The sequence below is a fragment of the Pieris brassicae genome, chromosome 6 (assembly GCF_905147105.1).
Source record: "Pieris brassicae chromosome 6, ilPieBrab1.1, whole genome shotgun sequence".
NCBI classification, from domain to species: domain Eukaryota; kingdom Metazoa; phylum Arthropoda; class Insecta; order Lepidoptera; family Pieridae; genus Pieris; species Pieris brassicae.
The window spans coordinates 13137923-13160539 of record NC_059670.1 but is presented as its reverse complement, the minus strand read 5'-3'; the positions used below and the strand labels follow the sequence as shown (position 1 = coordinate 13160539).

At 34.2% G+C, this 22617-nt stretch overlaps 1 protein-coding gene across 1 annotated transcript in view; it reads left to right on the top strand.

Moving 5' to 3' along the window:
* LOC123710553 (Down syndrome cell adhesion molecule-like protein Dscam2) overlaps positions 1–22617 on the top strand; it is a 99743-nt gene that overhangs the window by 30532 nt on the left and 46594 nt on the right. The window contains exons 4-7 of the mRNA XM_045662523.1: positions 141–160; positions 9888–9933; positions 13660–13688; positions 16506–16536. Coding sequence (XP_045518479.1) covers positions 141–160; positions 9888–9933; positions 13660–13688; positions 16506–16536 — 126 coding nt within the window. The remainder of the gene's footprint in view (positions 1–140; positions 161–9887; positions 9934–13659; positions 13689–16505; positions 16537–22617) is intronic.

Here is a 22617-nt window from a genome sequence, read left to right as displayed (position 1 = left end):
CATACATAATACTATATCTACGGTATATGTTACAAACTATTTTATCTAAAATGTGGCAATTGATGTTAGCATAAATGTTATAAGATAAAAAAGTACATTCAAGTATTCACACTAATTACAATATATTTTTATTGTTTCAGGTATCTATGTTGCTCGGAAGGTACGTCACATCATATTGTTTTTCAGAAATTGATTTACATAACTATATATTGATAACTATACTATATCTATTGATTATAATTTTTAAAATGAAGCTTGTGGTAAAGTTACTGCATTTTTTAAATATTAGCAAAATCTTTTCATAAATATTTAAACAAGTTATTTTTAAATACAACAGTGTTGAACTACTGCGCGTGCGAGCGTGTGACTCTAACTTTCTGTCTTGTGTGTTCAAATCATGACTGTTCAACAATGGACTTTTGTTACTATGTGCATCTATTACAATATTGAGACTGTAGCCCCTTATTTTATATTATTTTTATATACCGATCACACGTTAATAATTAAGAATGCACGGAATTATAAAGCATTCGGTTATTTATCAATTATATTTATTTATAGCATTACGCCTTTTTCTCAAAGCGGTGGCCATAGACAACGGATCTCCAGTTGCGGCCCTGACATACCTTTCTCGCTTAATCCACTTACATGACCATTTATGCTCATCGTTTATACTTTTATCTTGTTTTAAATAAAATTTAATGAACATAACATATTGTTTTAAATTAGATTTATCACTTAGTATATTTGATGCTCTCCAGGACTGCTCTCCTTAATAACAAAATTATTACTAACATTTAAAAACCCACATTACATACACTTACTTAAAATCTCAAAGAATATCTTGACAACCTGACCTATGCTGAGACAGGAAATATTCTTATTGTGCAAAAACAGTTTAAATATAAATAAGTGCTATGTAGAAATCATAAAAGTATATACAGTTTATATGTTAAAAGAAAAGACTGGCTGCCTACAACACAGGGAATCCTAGTGTGAGGGCCAGTGCACTTTACTTTACCTAAATATCCTGTTTATTGTGTATAATTTTCTTGGCGTCGGGACGTGACGACCCCATCGCCCACTGGTGAAATAACCTGTGACAGAGGTTATTTCACCAGCGCAATCAGTCAATCCCTTCCTAGTGGGAGTGCCATGCTGTTGCCTCCTGGCTTCAGCCAAACGGGCAGGCACGACCGGGGTAGTACCACTGTCTTTCAGAAAACCGGCGTAAAGTGATACAAAAGGTTCGCCTTCTTGTACTCGCGTTTCGTGCGGTGAGAAAGATTCCCGGAGCCCATCCCCCCCCCCTCTACAAGAAATATGAAGGTGCAGAAGAATCAGAATCTACCCCAGGGGGGTACCACACGCGCTTGCGGTGGAGAATCCCCCTCTGGGCGTCCACCACCGGGACACTCAGCACCCGGTGGTGGACGCACAGGCTGCCCTTCGTATTCTGGGGGGGCAATTCTGCGCTCTTTAAAAAAAAAAAATATCGGTCTCGGGGCAAACGGAGCAATCCAACAAAGGCACCCCCATCCACACTCACCGTGGATTTCACAAATATTAGGGGGCTCAACTCCAACATCCACGCTGTCCACTATCATTTAGAGACTGCGAAGCCGGCCTTGCTCTTTCTTACCGAGACTCAGATTTCCTCCCCGGCTGATACTTCTTACCTCTCCTACCCGGGGTACAAATTGGAACATTCATTTGTGCCGCGGGCTGGAGTTTGCGCGTACGTCAGAGAGGATATCTGTTCTCGTCGCCTCGGGACGCTTGAAGGAAGGGACCTATCTAACCTCTGGCTGCGCGTAGACTGCGATGACCATCCGCGATTCTACGCATGCCTGTATAGGTCCCATAGCGGAAATACCGAAACTGACCGACTCATTGAGCACATCCAAATGGCTACAGATTCCCTGCTCGAAAGGATTCCTACCGCTGAAATCGTGATACTTGGCGATTTTAACGCCCACCATGCCGATTGGCTCGGCTCTGAAACCACCGATCACGCGGGAAGATCCTTTCACGACTTTGCTTTAGCCTACGACTTGACGCAAATGGTCCCTGCGATTACGCGAATACCAGATGTGGATGGTCATAAACCTTCTTTGTTGGACCTTCTGCTGACTTCACATCCGGAGACCTACCAAGTCTCTGTTGACCCGCCATTGGGTTCATCAGATCATTGTGTGGTACGGAGCATTGTGCCGCTCACGCGCCCTTTACGGCCTAGCTTTGCGGGCTGTCACCGTGTGTGGCACTATAAGTCAGCAGATTGGGACGGGATGCGGTCTTTTTTTGCGTCCTACCCTTGGGGGCCCATTTGCTTTTCGTTGAGTACTCCGGATGCCGTCGCTGACTCTGTCGCTGATGTGGTCCTGCAGGGCATGGAACTTTTTATTCCATTCTCTGCGGTGCCGGTCGGTGGCAAGTCCCAGCCTTGGTTTAGGCGTTCGTGCAAAGAGACTTTGCGCCGTAAGCGTGAATGCTATAAAGCCTGGGCAGAAGCGGCGACATCCTGTGATGCGGCTATCGGCGAACGTAAAAAAGCATACAATTCAGCCTCTAGGTCCTTCAAACGGGAAATCGCTAAGGCAAAGTCAGAGCATATTGCCAGGTTTGGTGAGAAATTGGCCCACCTTCCTTCGGGAACTCGAGCCTTTTGGTCTCTTGCCAAAGCTGTCCAAGGGAATTTCTGTCAGCCCTCTATTCCACCACTGCATAGGGAGGATGACTCACTGGCCCATACTGCAAAAGAGAAGGCCGACCTTCTAGGCTGTCTCTTTGCGTCGAACTCAACTTTGGATGATCAGGGGAAGGAACCACCGACATTAATGCGGTGTGATACTACGATGCCTGAAGTTACATTCCGGCAACGTGCTATCCGTAATCATTTATTTTCCCTGGACATCCATAAGTCGAGCGGGCCTGATGGCATCCCCCCAATTGTGCTGCGTACTTGTGCTCCTGAGTTGGCTCCGGTCCTAACGCGCCTTTTCCGGTACCTGTACTCCCTCAACACTGTTCCGAAGTGCTGGAAGACAGCTTTGATACATCCGATCCCTAAAAAAGGCGATCGCTCTGATCCGTCCAACTATCGCCCAATCGCAATAACCTCCTTGTTCTCCAAAATAATGGAAACCATTATTAACGGCCAGCTCTTGAGGTATCTAGAGGGCAGCCAGCTGATTAGCGATTCTCAGTACGGCTTTCGTCGTGGTCGCTCAGCTGGTGACCTCCTTGTATACCTTACACATAGGTGGGCAGAGGCAATTGAGTCCAAGGGGGAGGCGCTGGCGGTAAGTTTGGACATAGCGAAAGCCTTCGATCGGGTGTGGCACAGAGCACTGCTCTCGAAGCTTCCAGCCTATGGGCTCCCCGAGAAATTATGCAACTGGATTTCCAGCTTTCTCGCTGATCGGAGCATTAAGGTCGTCATCGACGGAGCATGCTCCGACCTTAAACCCGTCAATGCTGGTGTCCCACAAGGCTGTGTCTTATCCCCGACCCTGTTTATTCTGCATATTAATGATATGTTGCAACTTAGCAACCTTCATTGCTATGCGGACGACAGCACTGGGGATACCTTTTACACGGGCCGGGCAGGTATTTCTCGGGCTGTTGTTGATGAGTGCCGGAACAAACTTGTGTCTGAAGTCGAAACTCTTTTACGTGGAGTCTCGGACTGGGGTAGACTAAATCTAGTCCAATTTAACCCCAAGAAGACACAAGTATGCGCGTTTTCCGCTAAAAAAACTCCCTTTGTCGCTACTCACCTCTTTGAAGGCACTCTCCTTAAAGCCTCAGCTAACATCGGAATATTGGGCGTTGACATATCGAATAACGTCCAGTTTCGCGGTCATTTGGAAGGGAAGGCTAAATTAGCCTCCAAAAAGCTTGGTGTGCTCAGCAAGGCGAGACGGTACTTCACTCCGGGCCACCACTTGCAACTCTATAAAGCGCAAATTCGGCCCCACATGGAATACTGTTCTCACCTCTGGGCGGGAGCTCCCCAGTACCAGCTCCTTCCACTTGACCGTATTCAACGAAGAGCGGTTCGAATCGTCGACGACCAATCACTTTCCGTGCGGCTTGATCCCTTGGCGTTGCGTAGAGATGTTGGGTCCCTCTGCATCTTCTACCGCATTTACCATGGGGAGTGTTCAGAAGAGTTGTTCGGTCTAATACCCGCAGCTGAGTTTCATTATCGGACGTCAAGGCAAAATACAAAATACCATCCGTATCACTTCGACGTCCGTCGTTCCACAACTGAGCGTTTTCTAAGGCAGTTTTTGCCGCGCACCACCACTATGTGGAACCAGCTGCCCACTGAAGTATTTCCGAACCAATTCGACTTAGGGTCCTTCAAGAAAAGAGCGTACCAATTCTTGAAAGGCCGGCAACGCACTTGCGAGCCTTCTGGCAATGTGAGTGTCCATGGGCGGCGGTATCGCTTCACATCAGGTGAGCCTCTTGCCCGTTTGCCTGCTATTACATAAAAAAAATAATAATAATAATAAAGTTTTTCTTTCTTTCTTTCAATATCAATTATGGAAATACCCCCTCCAGTGAGATTTGATGTGAGTACACAATTAAAATTGCAACGATTTACAATTAAATTTTCATACTCTTTAATATTCATCAAAGTCAAGCTAAAATTCCAAATTGAACGTTATTAAACGTGAGAAAAACGAAAAGAATTTTCATTAGTCATGTTGAATATTAAAAGGCAAATCTTTGGGATAACTTTGATTCCGTAAATTGAACGTTTCGTTCAGATAAAATTTTATGAAATTCTTTGAGACTGTTAGAGTGTGAATAAAACTTCAATATTGCGTTTTAGATGACTTATTAGACTGAATCTGGATTTTTGTAGCGTATGTTAATTTCGAATTTAAATTCGCAGTGACTGATTTGAATAAGAATATTCATATTATTATATTTTACTGTATATTTATATTATCATTGAACTTATAATCTAGCATGCTTTGAAACCATCTCTTTTGAATTTCTTCTACAATATGTACGGTCTATTATATTTACAAAACAAATTAAATATTTAATATCTACAATAAATAAAACATATTCCAAAGAAAAACCTAATGAGCTGGAATGAAACCTAATATTAACTAGGGCAGCAAATGCAAACACAAACTAATCAGTGCCTTAAAATCAAAACTATTGCGTATTCTAATTTCAAATTTCCAGATATTTGATTAGCTATCCCCAATTCACTGGCTAATCCTTGAAAACGATAAATTATGCCTACGCTGTGTCTGTTGGCTGCCAGATTGCGACCATAATCCCTTAGTATCTCTAATAGGTTGCTTTGCTTGTATTTTAATGATTACAAATATCTTTGGTAGCCAAGATGTTTGTATTTTAAGACGTCACCGAGCAAATTATGCCCATATTTCTAATCTTACGTTAGCAAAATCTTTTAATGCACGAATGATAAAATGTAAAAAAGTTCGTTCTTTTAAGATTTTACCTTTCATCTCTACTATCTAGGCACTTCCCGCTGTCTTTAAGCTTAGAACTTATAAATTAAACAGTTGTTAGGGTATATTGAATCCAAACAGAGAGGTTTGAAATGAAAACTTTAATAAAAACGTTTTATAAAAATATTTTCTCTACGATTGCAGTTGGAGAAAAATGCAAAAAACATCAATTCAACGTCAGTCGTTAGTTATTCCGTTGAAGTCAATTCAAATATAAATTAGATACAAAACAAAGAGTGTGGTACAAAAGATTTCTAAGATTTAACTTTAAGTTCCAATTTATCTGTACATTTCCTTAATGAAAACAATCTACAACTCCGTAAAGCAATCATTGGATCCTTATGATAACAGTAGCTTTAAAAAAATACTTCATTGCCCTGGTAGAGCCAAAAATATGACCATAATTGCCTTTAAGATTCGAGTTTGATGCGGTAAAGGTAGGTTATTGAAGGTAGGTTAGGCTCTCAGGTCCGTTGCTAGCCGAGATTGAGACCTTTAGCGATACGTAACTTTAAAGCAGAACCTTTTTTATAGAACAGGAGCTCACCTGAAGTTAAGTGATACCCATGGACTCTCACAAAGCCGGAGGGCTCGCGAGTGGGTGGGAGAACCCTATGTCCAATTGACCATAAATATATTTTACAATATGAAAAGTAACATGCAGTCCTTTTTATTTGAGGAATAAATTCAGAAACTATATTTTTTACATAATTATCTTTTGGGCAAAGTACTGAGGTGAATCTGGCGTGGTTCATATTTGCTAATTAGTCTTAGTAATATTTAAGTTTTATTTATTTATAAAAAATACATACATTATCCTTACAGTGCTAAGCCTATACGATAATGTCGAAAAAATAAAAGTATATCATATTAAATACATAATATCGCTATTGTAAACTCACTATAAGGATGTCGATAGTGTCAAAGACAGCATTCTGAGCAACAAACTGATTCTGGGCCTTGGTATCGCAAACAACATTGGCCGTCACACACATTATTTCGAGATAACCGAGTGGAGCATGAAGTACAGACTCGTGCGGTAACGCAGATTCGGCTCTGTACATCGAGAGCAAACAACGTATATGGCGAGAGAACGTTGAGGTATTTGCTACCGCGGCTAATAAATGGTCAACCCAATCAGATATTAGATAGCCTAACGCTAACCAACATAAACAGTAAATTAAAAAACTACTTTTATATGCAATTGTCACGCTCCTAAACAAGACTGCTATGGTTACATTAATACAAACCACAATGGTTTTGTAATGCAATATTGTGATTATATTATATTATTTTGTAAAATAAAGAAATTAAAAAAAATCCCGTACAAGGAAACCGAGTTCATGGATACTTGGGTTGTTCCTACCCCTCGCAAGTCTTTGACAATATAGTAAGCCATATATAGTCATATATATACCTACGCCGCGTAAGTAAATCCGACACGAAGAAGAAAAAATATTTTATTAATTTAGTTAATCGCTTCCTTTCGTCTCTTAAACCTACTAATACATAATTCACATTCCCGTTCTAATGTATTGGACTCGCTCGCTAAATATTTATGAAACACTCACAATCTTCTAATGATCCGTTTCAAAGTAATTGGGGATCAGACATACACTTGATTGGAGTAATTTGATTATCATACATCCAAAATAAAGATTTAATGTTAACGACATACGAATCGGATTTAAACACTTTTGGTATATTGCAAACAAACATTTTGAAGCTATCAATAAATAAATAAATGACCCAAGGTATACAAATATATTCAAAACTTTCTAGTGAATTTCAGACTCTGTACTTAGTGATTAATGTGGTAGACACATTTTTGAATCTACCGCAATGATTTTCAGTTGTGCCTCGGCCTCCTGTGTACAACTATTTTTACATAAAAGCAAAAAAGTGATATTGTTGAACTTAATAGGCATATATGTATACAGTAAACACATATGAGTTGTAAACTTTAAAGGGGTACAATTAAAATGAATCTATTTTAAATTTATAATTATTAATTTGGTAGGAATGCTCTTCTTAGATACTAATCAAATGCTTAGCGCTAAGATAATCCTAAAGTATGATAGGTTTAATATATATATATACATATATATGCGTCATCGTCATCTTATTTATTGGGAAGAATGCTTTCTGTGTCTGTCGCGTACGGGATTTTCTATAGAACAGAGAAATAGGCAGGAGGCTCACCAAATCCCAAGTGATACTGTGCATGTACACGCACACCAGAAGGCTCTACAATGCGTTGCCGGTCACTTAAGAATTGGTACGCTCTTTTCTTAAAGGACTCTACGACGTATTGGTTCTGAAATACTTCGAGGGCAGCTGGTTCCAGATAGAGTGGTACGCAATTAATAAAGAAACTACTACTAAGTATCACCCTATGTCCGTACTAATGATTGAGATAGGTGAATCTAAATTGTCTCTGTACAAGATACAATTTATCATTATGATCTAGCCTAACTTAAGACTAATAAATAATTTAAAACTAACGTAATTTACTAATAAGGATTTTTAATGTAAGAAAGTGTCCAATATCACGACTTACAGTCTCTATTAAAGGGAAGACACTCTGTTCTTGTTCACTTAACGTGCACTCACCTATATTCTCTAATTCGAATGGTTTTGTCCTTTTCAATCTTCTCACTAGGCCCGTCGTGAATTTAAATAGCCTCGTCATTCACGTGAGCTTTGTTCGTGAGCTCCAGCATTGTGTTGCGTCTTCTACAGTAAATAATTTTTAGACATAATAAAAATAACACTTTATGGAGAAAAATAATATATAATAAATGGATACAAATAGACGGGACGGTCTTACTATTAAAAGCTGTATCTTCCAGACAGCTCAAACATAAATAATACACATATACAATACAATATACATTTAAAATACAATACCGAACTTAAAACTACACTAAACTACTAAATATAAAATATTAACAATCCAGTTAACGATTCCTAAGGGTAACTGTTAAAACACACAGAAAAAAATCTAATCAAAGTAGAAACTTACGATTTTCGAGTTGACTACGGTTTTTGTCCTAAAAAATACATTATTTATTAAAATTCCTACAAAGCTATGTTAATAAAAGTAGCATTTTCCTGACAGCGGCTCAGCTAGATGTATGAAGTTAGTTCGAGATGTGACAGCCTTTGTGTACAAACACAATAATGCGACCCACGAATAATAGTTTCTAGTGAATAGCCCTTAAATATTTCTCTGTTTTGTTAAAGAAATCTTTTTCATATACGGAAAAGCATTGTATAAGTCTATACATTTGTGAAGTCATAGTTACTTACTCCCTCAATGATGAAAATTTCATTTCTGTGTTTCATCACAAGTACCCATCAGTCTTTCTTCAGCACAGCATAAACACAACGAAAGTGCAATTAGCGATTTAGTTTGTAATAAAGGGAAATTTGTTATTGCGAGTTAAGTTCCGTGGCAGTTGTTGGCGGGATGTTCTAATAAATGAAATGCTTTGTTTGAAGCTAGGTATCAAGTGATTTTAACAAAAAAAATGATATTTATGGGTTCTTAAAACTAAGTGACACATCTGTTACCAATAAATAATATAAGCGATGTCAACCTATTGTACATTATCGGAAATTTTTCTTGTGTGTATAAAAAAACGAAACATATATTACTAGCAAAACTGACGTTTTACAATTTATTGTCTTCAAGTACAAAATTATAATTAACATTTGTGGTTCTCATTATTATCTATTATATATGTTTCTTAATTTTGTTAGGTTATATAACTCGTTGATTATATTATTTTGATTGGCTTATTTTCGATATTTTTAATGAGTTAAATATGCAGAATGCGCAAGTTATACTGAACGGGCAAGTGGTGAGCTATTCCAGTGCAACATTTTCGTATTACCATAGAATTAGGAACTTTACTCATTGCTTAATGAATAAAACACAACGAAACAAGACGGTAAAACTGTCCCGTACCTCATTTGTAATGAGTGGGAATTAAATCTCAATACATTTCTAAAGACGGCATATAATATTAATTAAAACATATACTAAAATGTAACATCTTTTAAAACTCTTTTGCATAAATATTTCTTAACCATATCCTATCCTGCTCAATCGTGACTTGTAATTCTTGTATTTCACGGGTCCGGGACAATGGCTTTTTAGCTAATTTCATTAAATTTTTTTGTATTATTTTAGATAAATTTGGTGATTCTATATTTCTCAATCTTATATCTGGAAGATATCGCTTGTTAGCGATAAGGTCGCCCGTTGCTTCCCTTATGATTTATATGTGTTATGTTATTTGTTTTTCTATAAATTGAACTAAGTGTCAATAAATAAATATTAAGTAATCAAATATTTTGTTTATATCGTTACAGATACGCTGTCGGCATATAAAGATGACGACATCAAGCTTCAAAAAAGGTAAGTTAGATTGTATTAGAAGTGTATTTAATCAAATTGTAATATTTGTATTATATAATATGCAAATATTACAATTTGATATATTGTAATTGTCCATATATTTTTCATTTTTCACTCGTTCCTATGTCCCTAATATACTCAGGCTATCAATCGATATCATATGATATATCTACCTGATATAACAAATGGTAACGATGTTCAATGTAAAAAAAATAGGTATGGACATTAACATATTTTGACATGGCAGCGCTGCATAGGTAATCATACTATATACATAACAATACATTTCTGCGGATACCGTATCAAATCGTTTGACATAACAATCATCCTTTCGATCACACCAAAACTACATATCAGTTTTTTTAAGACGTTTAAATAGTGGCAAGAAAACGCATACAAAATCTATAATGAAGAACTACTTCTCTCAGCCACAAGTTTTCTAACACGTATACTATAACCTCTAAGTGTATCTTAGAGCAATATGGCTGAGTGCTCTTGCGGTTTATCGAGACATTGTGGCTTTGCGAACACATTTTTTAGAAAGCTTTTACCAAGATATCATTGAATTTGCACCTCGATATACTGTTACAAATGTGTGGAGTGTGAGCATTTATCGTATTGACGCTTTATAGAAGAAAAGAGAACAAATACTTTTGTATTAAGAATTACAATATGATAAGATATCAACTTGCCAGCGTTCAATAGTATCATCTCAAAGTTGAGAAGAAATGTTGACTTTCGTATAAAAACAAATTTTATAGATGCACTCTAAAGCTTAATCGGAAATGAGCAAGGCGCCTATCATGAGCAATTATTGCGAGCCTATTGACAACCTTCAACTGAGAGGCATCACTTATTCATACCATGACAAAGTTTATGTTCTCACGTGACTTTAGCGGTAATCGATTTCGTTATATGAAAATTCCTACCATAACCCTCAGCCAGTACAAAAATTTGACAGAATACGCGATTCTAAAAAAGTTATTTTTTTGTAACTTGTTTGTATATAAATGTCCAAATAATGGTTTAGAACATATAAAATTCAATATTTTAATTAAAACTTGTTCTTAAAGTTAAAATAATAACATGTATCTACTATGTCTAATATAGGAAACATTTATAATTTTTATATTTATTTTGGAGGAGTTAAAGATTAGAAAGTGTGATTATAAATAAATTATTAAAACATCGATGGAGATGAGAATCTAGATGGTAATTCCCTTCTACCGACTTCGAAGAAGAAGTAATTTGCTATAGATCAACGACTTTGATTTGTTCAATATTTCAGTGTACCTAAAAATAATTGCTCTTAACTAAGTATATATATTATTCAATTAATAAATTAGGCATTAGGCGTTTCAGCTTATAGGCGGTAATTGTACAACAAAATGCTTATTAACTTTAGGAACCTTAACTCATCCGTATCTCATCTCAATTGTTTTAAGAAAGCTCATGGTAGGCCCCCAGGTTATATTTTTGAGCGCGGGAGAAAAGAAGGACACTTGAAACAACAAAATGGACCTGGACCTGGATACTGGGAAATAAAATATGGCCAGATGATGGATTAGAACTATCGGGGGAGAACTGAATGAATGTTGCTCAAGACAAAATGAAATGGAAAAATATGGAGGACGCTTACCCTAAAATACATTTGTATTTACTAGAACACTAACAAAACCTTATGTTTAGAACTTACTGATATTAAGAAATCTAAACTAAACTATTATTGTATGGATTAATTAATAAAGCTTCAATAAAATCAACATTTAGTTCTCCTCAATTAATTTACGAGGTCATTGAATGAGGTCGAAAAAATTCTTCAACCCTTTTGTATCACTTTAGTAAACAATACACACTTAAAATGTTCAAATTATAATTACATACCAATCAAAGTTAGCACAAAAAAACTACAAAATTTAATTTTACACGCAACTTAAAAGTATTTTTGGGATGTTATTAAATCCTCAGTGGTCGAACCATATTAATTCAATCAAGCACAGAATATCAGACATAATACGTAGAAATAAAATAAAGATTATAAAAATTATAACTTATTTAATTTTGAAAAATTTGATTAAAAAACCTTTTATTTATATTTATGTTGTTAAATTGTCAGTGGTAGAACCATATTTATTCAATCAAGCACAGAATATCAGACATAATACGTAGAAATAAAATAAAGATTATAAAAAATTATAACTTATTTAATTTTGAAAAATTTAACTTTATTTATATTTTTAGACAGAGAAAAAATATATTTACTATATAGATATATCAGCTAGATTCTTTAGAGCGCATAAAGATGCAATGTTCTGAAGAACTCTTCGGAATAATGTCAAGACTGATAGCCCCCCATTTTCTATCTTGCCGTCTTTCACTTCACGGCTTTTTAAAATACTTCTTGCCGCGGCCAAATAAGTACTTTTAGTACTGCCATTCCAGATATTTCCGAACAGTTACGATTTCGGGGCTTTCAAGTGAACATTACTTTTATGGCTGACAACGAGCTTGCAAACCTGATGTCCATGGGTCGTAATCCCTCCTGCTTTTTTGACTTCTGTTCCATAAATATAAATGATAAGTTTATTCTAGATAATCTGTTTGATATGATAGTGTTTTATCTATTTAAGTATAAATAAAAAAATTATGCGCTTACTCAAACAATCCTAACTTTATTGATATAATAGAAGTAAAAAATCATCATACTTAACCCATTTAGAAATCTTTAAAATGACCCATTATTACTATTCAAGTTCCTTTCAACCTAATCTTATTAAGCCATTCAATAGTTAATGAAAAATGTATAGAAAATGTAATGAAAACACTCGTTTTGAAATGTTTCATTCATTTTCATAATGACATTCGTTGGAGGCTTTGAAATGGGCATTTGAGTCTCATCTTATTTCTTTTCATAGTGTTTTTGAAAAGAGTTTCCTTCATTTCGGCATATGCAAGGACCTCATTTCATTAATTATTCAGTTCATACATAGAGTTATATTTGTTTATGAAAACATTTCGCGTAAGTAGTTGTATGCTTCTAAATGAAAATTAAATTTGAATCTTGAAACCCGTTTTTGAACCGTGTTTTAATTTGAGTAAAGCTAATTCCATCAAATTCGATATAAATAAAAATACACAATTATAAATAAAGCTGATGAGAGAATGAATAAAAAAAAGTTGGCGTGTACTAGTGTACACACGTAAGAAGTGAAACTTCTGTATGACCTTATTTTTCGAAAAATGATCTATATGCAACTTTTCAGAAATTGGTTAAATTAAGTTGAGTATAAAAGTTTAACAAAAGGCTTTTATTATCATAGACATGAATACAAATAATACAATTATTTCATTTTATCTTATTACTTCTAAGATTATTACAGAATTTCATTAATTGTATTAAAATTATTACTATCATTGTTATCGTTATTATATATTTTTATTATTAATGGCTTTGAATCTCTTCGAATCAACCGTGGTAGGGACAAGAAAAAGATTTCGAAAAATGTGATGGTAATTTTTTTCCAACGCCGATAAAAAGTTTCACTTCAATGACTAAAATGCAACACGGTACGTAAACAGATTTATGACATGCAAAGAGGTTTGAGGATATTTATTTTTATACTATACACAGAACATTTGTCAAACAATTGAGGTGCAGATTACGCAAAATATTATAAAAATCACTATTGAATGTTTATAGTTACATTTGCCTAATTTTGTTTACAGGTCTGATGAATCATTCGCCTTTAAACGCGGTAAGTTATTTATACTTTCATCTTAATGGACAAACTACGTAAGATCAAGACTTAGTTCTGCGTAAATAAATGCACAGCTGTGATTTAAACGCATGACCTCAGGGTTGACAACCATACTCTTAAGCAACTGTACCAACTCTGCTCTTTTTTGATAAGTAATGGAGCTTTCGGTAACTTTTAATACAAATGTGCGCGTCGAAAGGACTTTTGAAAGTGATTGAGACTAAGTTCTCGGTGGCAACGATCGTTACTTTCAATCAGATTGAAAAGCTTTATACTTAAGTGTAGTTGTGAAATCTATTTAATGGTTAACTTTTATCTGGAAAGTTATAAACTGACCTAAAGTTAGGAACAATGACAACGGAATAATTATTAATTACAAAAATCTTGGTTAAACTAAAAAAGTGGCAGAAATATTATCTATAAGTGTTTTATATATTAGAATTTGGGGTCGCTAAAGTGCAATATATTTATGATATTATAGTGCGACAGTAATAATTTATATTATCATAAATATAGATTTAATTTATATTATATTCATATTCAGTTTCATGAAATGACAAGTAGCAAATAAGAATTATATTAGTTTCCATATCTGCCACGCCGCTTCTCTTTCCGCTCAGACTTTCGGGTTATTTTATCAAAAGATTTATAATTTAATTTAGAGTAGTAAATGTACGCATGATATTAATATCAAGAATGGAAAATGGCAACCTTGTCAAAGTAGATTCTTGTATGAGACAGCCTTACTTCAATATGTGGTCAAATCTCCCCCTGGAAGAAAAGTTATAAATCTAACGATATAATACATAATTTTGAAAATTAAAATAAATTAATCTCTCTATAACGCGATAGACCCGGATCGCGTTATAGGAGTATTCTCGTAACGCTGTTTTTTTAAAATGTAAAATTTAGGATCACTAATTTAACAAATTTAGTTAGTAGGTACGCAAACGTAATTTTGGGCTAGTTAAATCATTATAAAGTTCATACTACAAAAATATTACTTGCAAACTCTCCGCGTTACAGGGGGAAATAAATATGTGGGATTCAATTGTAATTTGTTGTTTAATTCATGTTTGTTAAAAGAAATTGAAAAACGGTCCCTAGAACACTTCGAGCCTTTATTTTTCGCTTCGACATAAATCACTAATGGCTAGCAATTCTGCAAATCAGCAATCCCTTTTTGTTTTTACGGAGAGCTGGCGATCTCTAATTGTATTGTTTCTCGCGATAAAATGTAATATTGAGTTACCAATTTAACGACTATTTTTTACATTGTATACGTATTTGTTGAAAAATATATAAATGTACTACTATTACTATTATATATTCTAACGGGTTTTTGTTATTTTAATAAATATAAAGTTAGAGCAGAATAAATAAGTTAAACAATAAAGCGTGATCTCAACTTTTAGTTTGTTCGTTCCTAGCCCGGTCTTACATAAATTTTTAGCACCGTAATGAACGTTTCACAATCAATTTTAAAACGACTATGTTGAGACGATGAGGTTCCGAACTCTGATCATATAAAACTCTAATAAAACAATAAAATAAATAGGTTCAATCTGAGGCTGAATCATGGACTAAAGATTGGTAGACATTTTGTGTATCGGGCTTAGTTTTATAAGTGTGGTCATTGCCTAAATCGTCAGAGTTGCGGCCGGAGTATAGCCAGACGTAGGAACTCTTTTCATCATTATAAGCACAGCATTTAATTATTTAGTATTTCTTTATTCTTTTGTTATACGTGAGTGGTTCATATCTAAACGATTAATTTTCCTGGTGCAGATTCCGATAATGTTTATCAAGCATTGGATAACTTTTTAAAGAAACTTATGTTCAAAGTACTATCACTAACAGTACGACAGTAGTCAAATTTATACATGTGTCTTTTTTAGGGCTAACGATATATTAATGTAATATGAGCAGCGCCATCTATGAGTCATCCTTCGAACTTTTCAGTCCACCGAATAAGTATATTCTCGGTTTAGATCAGGTTATCTACGCCAAGTGCTAAATTTATGTTGGCACCTGATAGGTGACCCCAGAGCTGGTGCTTTCCTCAACGAATAACCCAAAAAAGCGACTTCCACAGGGACTATATTTAAATTTGTTTTAATTGGATATTTATACTTATTATTACTATATACTATAAAGTGAAAAAAATATCCCCTATTGTTCAAAACATCACGTTGAAGATCATTGTTTAGCGTGATGTTACTAATTATTAATTGTCAATATATAATGTTATTAACCTTCTAAAGTTATATCAAGATACTACAGTAACTAAACTTATCTGATTATGTTCACCAAAAGCTTATCAAACTTGACGGAATGTAAAGTTTGGCAATGTTAAATTTATGATTACTTCCGACGGGATTCATAATTATAACCATAGTTTTGTAAATTATTGTTTAAGTATGATTAATATTATTTTTGTATTTTGTCATATACTATAAACCAACAATTTAGCTTAAAATTTTTACGAATAGTTTTATGAAATATGTCACTCAACTTTCAATTTTATCAGATAACAGCTTTTGTAATTAAAACTGTTTTCTCTCGCCATTTTGTGACACTGTCAATAGTTTCCCGCCTTTTTCACGCTAATGGAATCGCTTTTGCTATTTTTATAACGTGTTGGGAATAATTAATTAATTAAATTCGTTCTTCAAAAGGCTTTTTGACTTAACGTTTACGTTTTTACTATTTTACGGAATAATTAGAATTATTCTATCACAACGCAGCTTACATTGTTGCCTCACACTCTTTAATTATAAGAATATACATAAAATTATTATTTGTTTGTTTCAGAATTGACCGGCGAACATTCTATCACGCAAAGGTAATTCATTTGTTATTTGCTAGTACTTTATTCTAGTTGTAATTGAAATATATCCAATATTACAGAGTAGTATATATTACGAGTTAAAGTAGTTGTGGTGTACATATTAAGGAAAGCTTTCGCATCTTGATTTAGTTACTTTTTGGTACTTAACATGTGATAAAACATAAATTATCAATAATAGATTATACATACGATCTCATTTCTATACTTTATTATTAAAGTAAAGTATTAAATTCCAACATAGTTGGTGATATATGTAGATAAGTAAAATGCAAAACCTTGATAAGGTGTCGTAGGTTGTCTACGAATACGGCGTAACCCCGGCATTGTGTTCGTAGCGCCGTAGCACTTTACGTGATTGCTACTGTGACCTCAGATGATCTTACTTTTGAGATAAGCTACACATATAATGTATCTTGCTGATATATCTTAACATACAATACTATCCATGATTAATAGGTAAACAAGATATATCTTGTGTTAAAAACATGAGATTAAATGAAAAAAATACTGCAGCCAAAAATATTCAGTATAAAACATGAACTAAAGGTATATTTTTATATCGGTTTTACCCTTTTTTACCGTGAAATCATTCGGCATCTATGGTAACATGCATGTTCGTTATGCTGTTATAATAACGTTTTTGACCGCTAAAAACTTTGTTTTACAATTTGACTCCTATATAAATTATGGTTTCGTATCGTAACCAACTTATTTCCAATTAATTGACTGGGTACAACACACACACATAAAACTGTTCTACAATTTCTTTTATAATAATTTTTATTATCTGATATGTATTCAAGATAAACAAGACTATCATAAAATAAAATAGGAGTAAACTTAATCCAAATCCATGTAATATTTTCCCATTTTCTCGCCTTTATGATCGTACGTTATAGTTACTTTTATACTCACATTAAGTTCAGCCTAACTTGAGTTTACATTGTTTAACCGTTAAACTAGAACTATTTGATGTTATTTTATCTAAATATAATAGTTTGTTATATTTACTAGCTTTACAAAATGTAATATTTTTAATGCAAGAAATTCAAGTGAGATTTGAATAAAGTACATAGACAATAATGTAATTTTCTAATATATTAAAATGTTTGTCATAAAAGTATCATTTACCCTTCACTTTCATATTGTGAAGTATTTTTATCCAGAGAATAATTGATATTAAATAATAAAATTTATCTAGAGGTAAATTTTATTATTTAATATCACACACACACTAAACATGAACGAGTTTGTGACACACAATGTGGTAAGACCGGTTTAATCTGTAGCCTCAAAGAGGAGGTACCACTCACTTCAACTTTTCTTCTTAGAAATAGCGTAGGTACTGATTCAGAAAAGGCTGTCAATGCACTTGCGAGCCTTCTCGCAATGTGCCGTGAAACCTAAAATAAATTAAGCCGGCTACCTTGTGCTCTCTGTTTTAAAATTCTGATCCTGTGGAGATAATGATAATCACGATCAACGGTCCAAGGCTTTCCACGGAACTCTAAAATATATGACGTAATCTGTGTCCCAGTTCTATCATCGTTAGTGGAAACTGCATGCTTAATGAGATTTGTTACATATACATCTGGGTCGTATGATATGACAGTTTTAGACCAAGAACATTACGTGAAAAGTTTAATTTTTTTATGTATAACTTACTACTACTAAACTTAATAATCCACTTTTGTACGTGAATGCAATAAAGTAAATATTTCATTGAAATAATGGTGTTCACATTTTATTAATATTAGTTTAGTCAATTTTGAACATTTTGACTACGTATATAGCAATTAAAAGTCTTACAGTTCTTAGTTACATATATTGCAAAAAAAAGGTAAATAAAAAGGTTTGACGATTTGAGAATTGGCAGAAAATTTAAATTTAGAAGCACCTGTCGTTGCGTTTTTATTTTCGAAAAATAAATATAATTTTTATACTATTAGGTCCTTACATATGAAATTGGCGTATTTCGTACTGGCACGAAGCAATCACGATGTTCTCCTTTTTGGTAAGGAATTCCAAATTCAAATTTTTACAGCTATTTACCCATGTATTTGTGCTTCGATGACCGACATTCATTTGTTTTTTTCTGTTTGCGTCACTCATTTTACAAAATGGAAAACTTAAAGTATCGCATTATTTACGAGTACGAGTTCCGCCGTGGCACTAGTGCTGCGGAAATGACTCGAAGGGTGAATGATGTGTATGGCGGTCATGTTGCAAAAGAAAACACAGTTCGTTTTTGGTTCCAACGTTTTCGTTCTGGAAATTTCGACCTGCAGAACAAGCTCCGTGGACGGCCTGAGACCCAAGTTGATAATGAAGTATTGAAGGCTATTGTGGAAGCGGATCCATCGCAAACCACGTCCGAGTTAGCTGCAGACTGCGGTGTTAGTGATAAACTTTTTTAATTCACTTGTAGCAAATTGGGAAGATTAAAAAGCTTGAAAGGTGGGTACCTCACGAATTGACTGAAGCAAACCGGCAAACGCGCGTCGACTGCTGCGTTACATTACTGAACCGGCACAATAATGAAGGTATTTTAAAGCGAATCATTACCTGTGATGAAAAATGGATTCTTTACGATAATTGGAAGCGCTCCGCGCAATGGTTGGATCCTGGTCAGCCAGCCAAATCCTGCCCCAAGCGAAAATTAACCCCAAAAAAGTTACTTGTAAGCGTTTGGTGGACTAGTGCCGGTTTTATTCATTGCAGTTTTCTCAAATCTGGACAGACTATTACGGCTGATGTCTATTTTCAGCAATTGCAAACCATGATGGAAAAGCTAGCGGCTAAACAACCTAGGCTGGTCAATCGCTCCACGCCACTGCTACTTCACGACAACGCTGGACCACACACTGCACAATAGACGGCTACCAAATTAGAAGAGCTTCAATTGGAATGTCTAAGACATCCTCCGTACTCCCCGGACCTTGCTCCAACAGATTACCATTTTATTCGAAATCTGGACAGCTTCTTGCAAGGGAAAAAATTTAACTCTGATGCGGCAGTCCAAATCGCCTTCACAGATTTTATTGATTCCCGTCCGACTAGTTTTTTTAGTAAAGGGATCAATGAACTACCTATGAGATGGCAAAAGTGCATAGAAAACAATGGTTCATACTTTGATTAATTAAATATATTATATTTAAAAATATTCGACTTTTTGTTCCTCCCATACAAAACGCCAATTTCATATGTAAAGACCTAATGTTATATTAACTAATATCCATACCTTTATATAAGATACTTTAATTAATGTCTTACATTATAGATGCTAGCATTTTTGTTAGTTTTTCATAGATTTTAGCAATATCGACAATGAAACCCAACTAAAAGTCACCAGGTACTGATCTATGTACTATATAACAAAACATTTCAGACTAATTATTTTCATTATAAACTTTAATAATCAGTTGGTACTTACTGAAACTATTACCTTTGTATAGAGATAACACTTCAATCTGTAAGCAGTGATTAACAAACTTATTCCAATATAACTTTGCTGATGAACTTACGTCTGGCACGCCCTTATTATTTGCACTTAAGTGGAAACATACTCCTGTTTATTAATCGATATATTTGCTTAGAAATAGAAACTTGTTCATTTGTATTAGTAACACTTTGATACATTATTTAATAATATATTAATTTTAGTTGTTAAAAGTAAATGTATTAGTAGTTAAAAACAGATATACTTAAAAACTTGATAGGTTGGTTACAAAATTTAGCAAGAGTTTGTATATATAATTTTCATTTAAGGCTTACCCTTATAATCTCTTCAGTGTTTTGGATAAATACACAAATCGCCCTCATAAATGTTTCAAAGCAGCTTTAGTCTACTTCTTATGTGTCCAGACTGTGCTTAGTAAGTTCAACTCTTGTACAGCCTTTCTTTAAATGTGTTCTTGCTTGTACGGTGACGTAATACATCGTGCGGAAGTCGGCGTCAACCATAAAATCGAAATCGAAAAACTATCAATGGTATACTGATGGTACTGTAAAACATGTCTGTTCTCCGCCCATAACTAGCTTGAATGCGTATAGTTTACTTTTCAATTTCTTTAAACGTTTCTTCCTTTGATCAGCTATGTGTTCGTGTTTTGTTTTTACTACAATATAAGTGTGTAGTCCTATTTTGCCATGTATGTTGCTAATGTATGTCTGCATGTCTTATCTTTTTTAAAATGAACTAGCGGACCTGTCCTGTCTTAACTATGAAAATTGATTTCGAATTGGTAAAACTAACTAAAACAATATTTAATCAGAAACAAACTGTTTGAAACAAACAAACTATATGATATGCGACATTCTTTGTTCGATTTTCTGGCGCGTATATATTTAGTATTGTTGGAACACGGGTACAGGCGACATACATATATATATATAACTCGCCATGTGAAAAACATGCATTCTCAAGATTTATGCCATAAACAATTTTAAATGTATTTTATCAATATAATAACTCCGATCGAAGCATTTGTTTTAAAAGGTATTCATTTTTCACATTCTGTCAATGTCAATGTTATAACAAACGCCATAAGTTACATAAAAAACTTTGAATTGTAAAACCGCTATTCATTGAAAAAAAATTGCTATCGTAACAAAAGTCAGGATTACTTTATATGATGGTTAAGTATTCTTAAATTTTCTAATTTTCCGCGCAATTTGCTTATTTTTTTCTTTCATAAGAATATTTTTTTTCCTGACAATAAAAAACACAACAAAAAAGAATTAGCGAAATCGGTCAAGCGGTTCAAGCATGATGCCGTGGCCAAGGAAAATAAGGATTCATTCATATGGCATAATGTTTGTAGTTCCTTACAATACCTTATAATACATACCTAAAAAAAAAAAAACAAAGAATGTCTAGTTTTAAATATTCTAAACTATTCTCGAATATACTTAAAAACTCAACAAAATCGGTCCACCAATTTATAACATTAACACTTTGTCGGGTAAGATTCGTTCGTCTTCGTCGTGGCATTGTTAATGACAGTATTGACACAATAAGTTAATAGAGATTCGAAATAAATACATCAACGAACAAATTCAAAACATAGATAGCATTACGTTTAGCTGTCAGTTTTGCCTTTTGTTATACCACGTTTTATATCACGTCCCACGGAAACCGGGCAAAAAGTCTCGTTTAGTAGTTCTAAGTTACCTCCCCACCAATTTTCAGCCAAATCGGTTCACCCGATCTTGAGTTTTAAATAGTGTATCGTGTGTGTATATAGATTATTTAATATGTTTTTAGTAAAAAAATATGTTAAAATGTAAATAGAATTAGAAACTAAAAACTTAAACAAATTATCCGGATTCAAGTACATTTTTTATTTTTCATGTATCTTTTTTTCAGTGTAGTTTATTTTTAGTTCCTGTTTAGTTTTGTGTAAATAACTATATGTATTATGTATGCACTTCTTGCATACCTTATCTAATTTTTTTATCACAGTGGTTGCCTGGAAGAGATCACTCGAAATCTATAAAGATGCCAGTTCCTTTTCATTTACTTATGTTTAATTTTATATTGTATTGCAACGAAGTGTTAAATACATTAAGAAAATCTCGGCAAGGGATTGGTTCATCTATCCGTAAATTAAATCAGAATCACGAGGCTCAATGCATTTTTATTAACAATATCTATGTAACATTCAAATATTGTATAAATATATGACCTTAATATATATAAATATATGACATAAATGTAAAACACATTGGTCTAATAACTCCAAAAGCGTCGGTGTTACCAGAAAATGTGTTCGCATAAAATAAATGAAATACGATTTCTGAATAAATTCTAGAATGGATAGCAATATTTTAATGAAAATAAATCTAAATCACGGGTCACATGTAGCGACTCGTATCTGCTACAGTTTTCCGACCCAGCGAGCCGTTAGTGGGCTGACGTTGACAAGGTGACAATGCTACACTTATAACTGAGACATTCCCAAGATAAAATTAATAATTATTATTTTTACTTTAATCATTGTAAATCACTAGTTTTCCAAACGAGCGAATCCCTATAGGGCTAATTCTAAAGTAATGAATATTTTATCGTTTCTG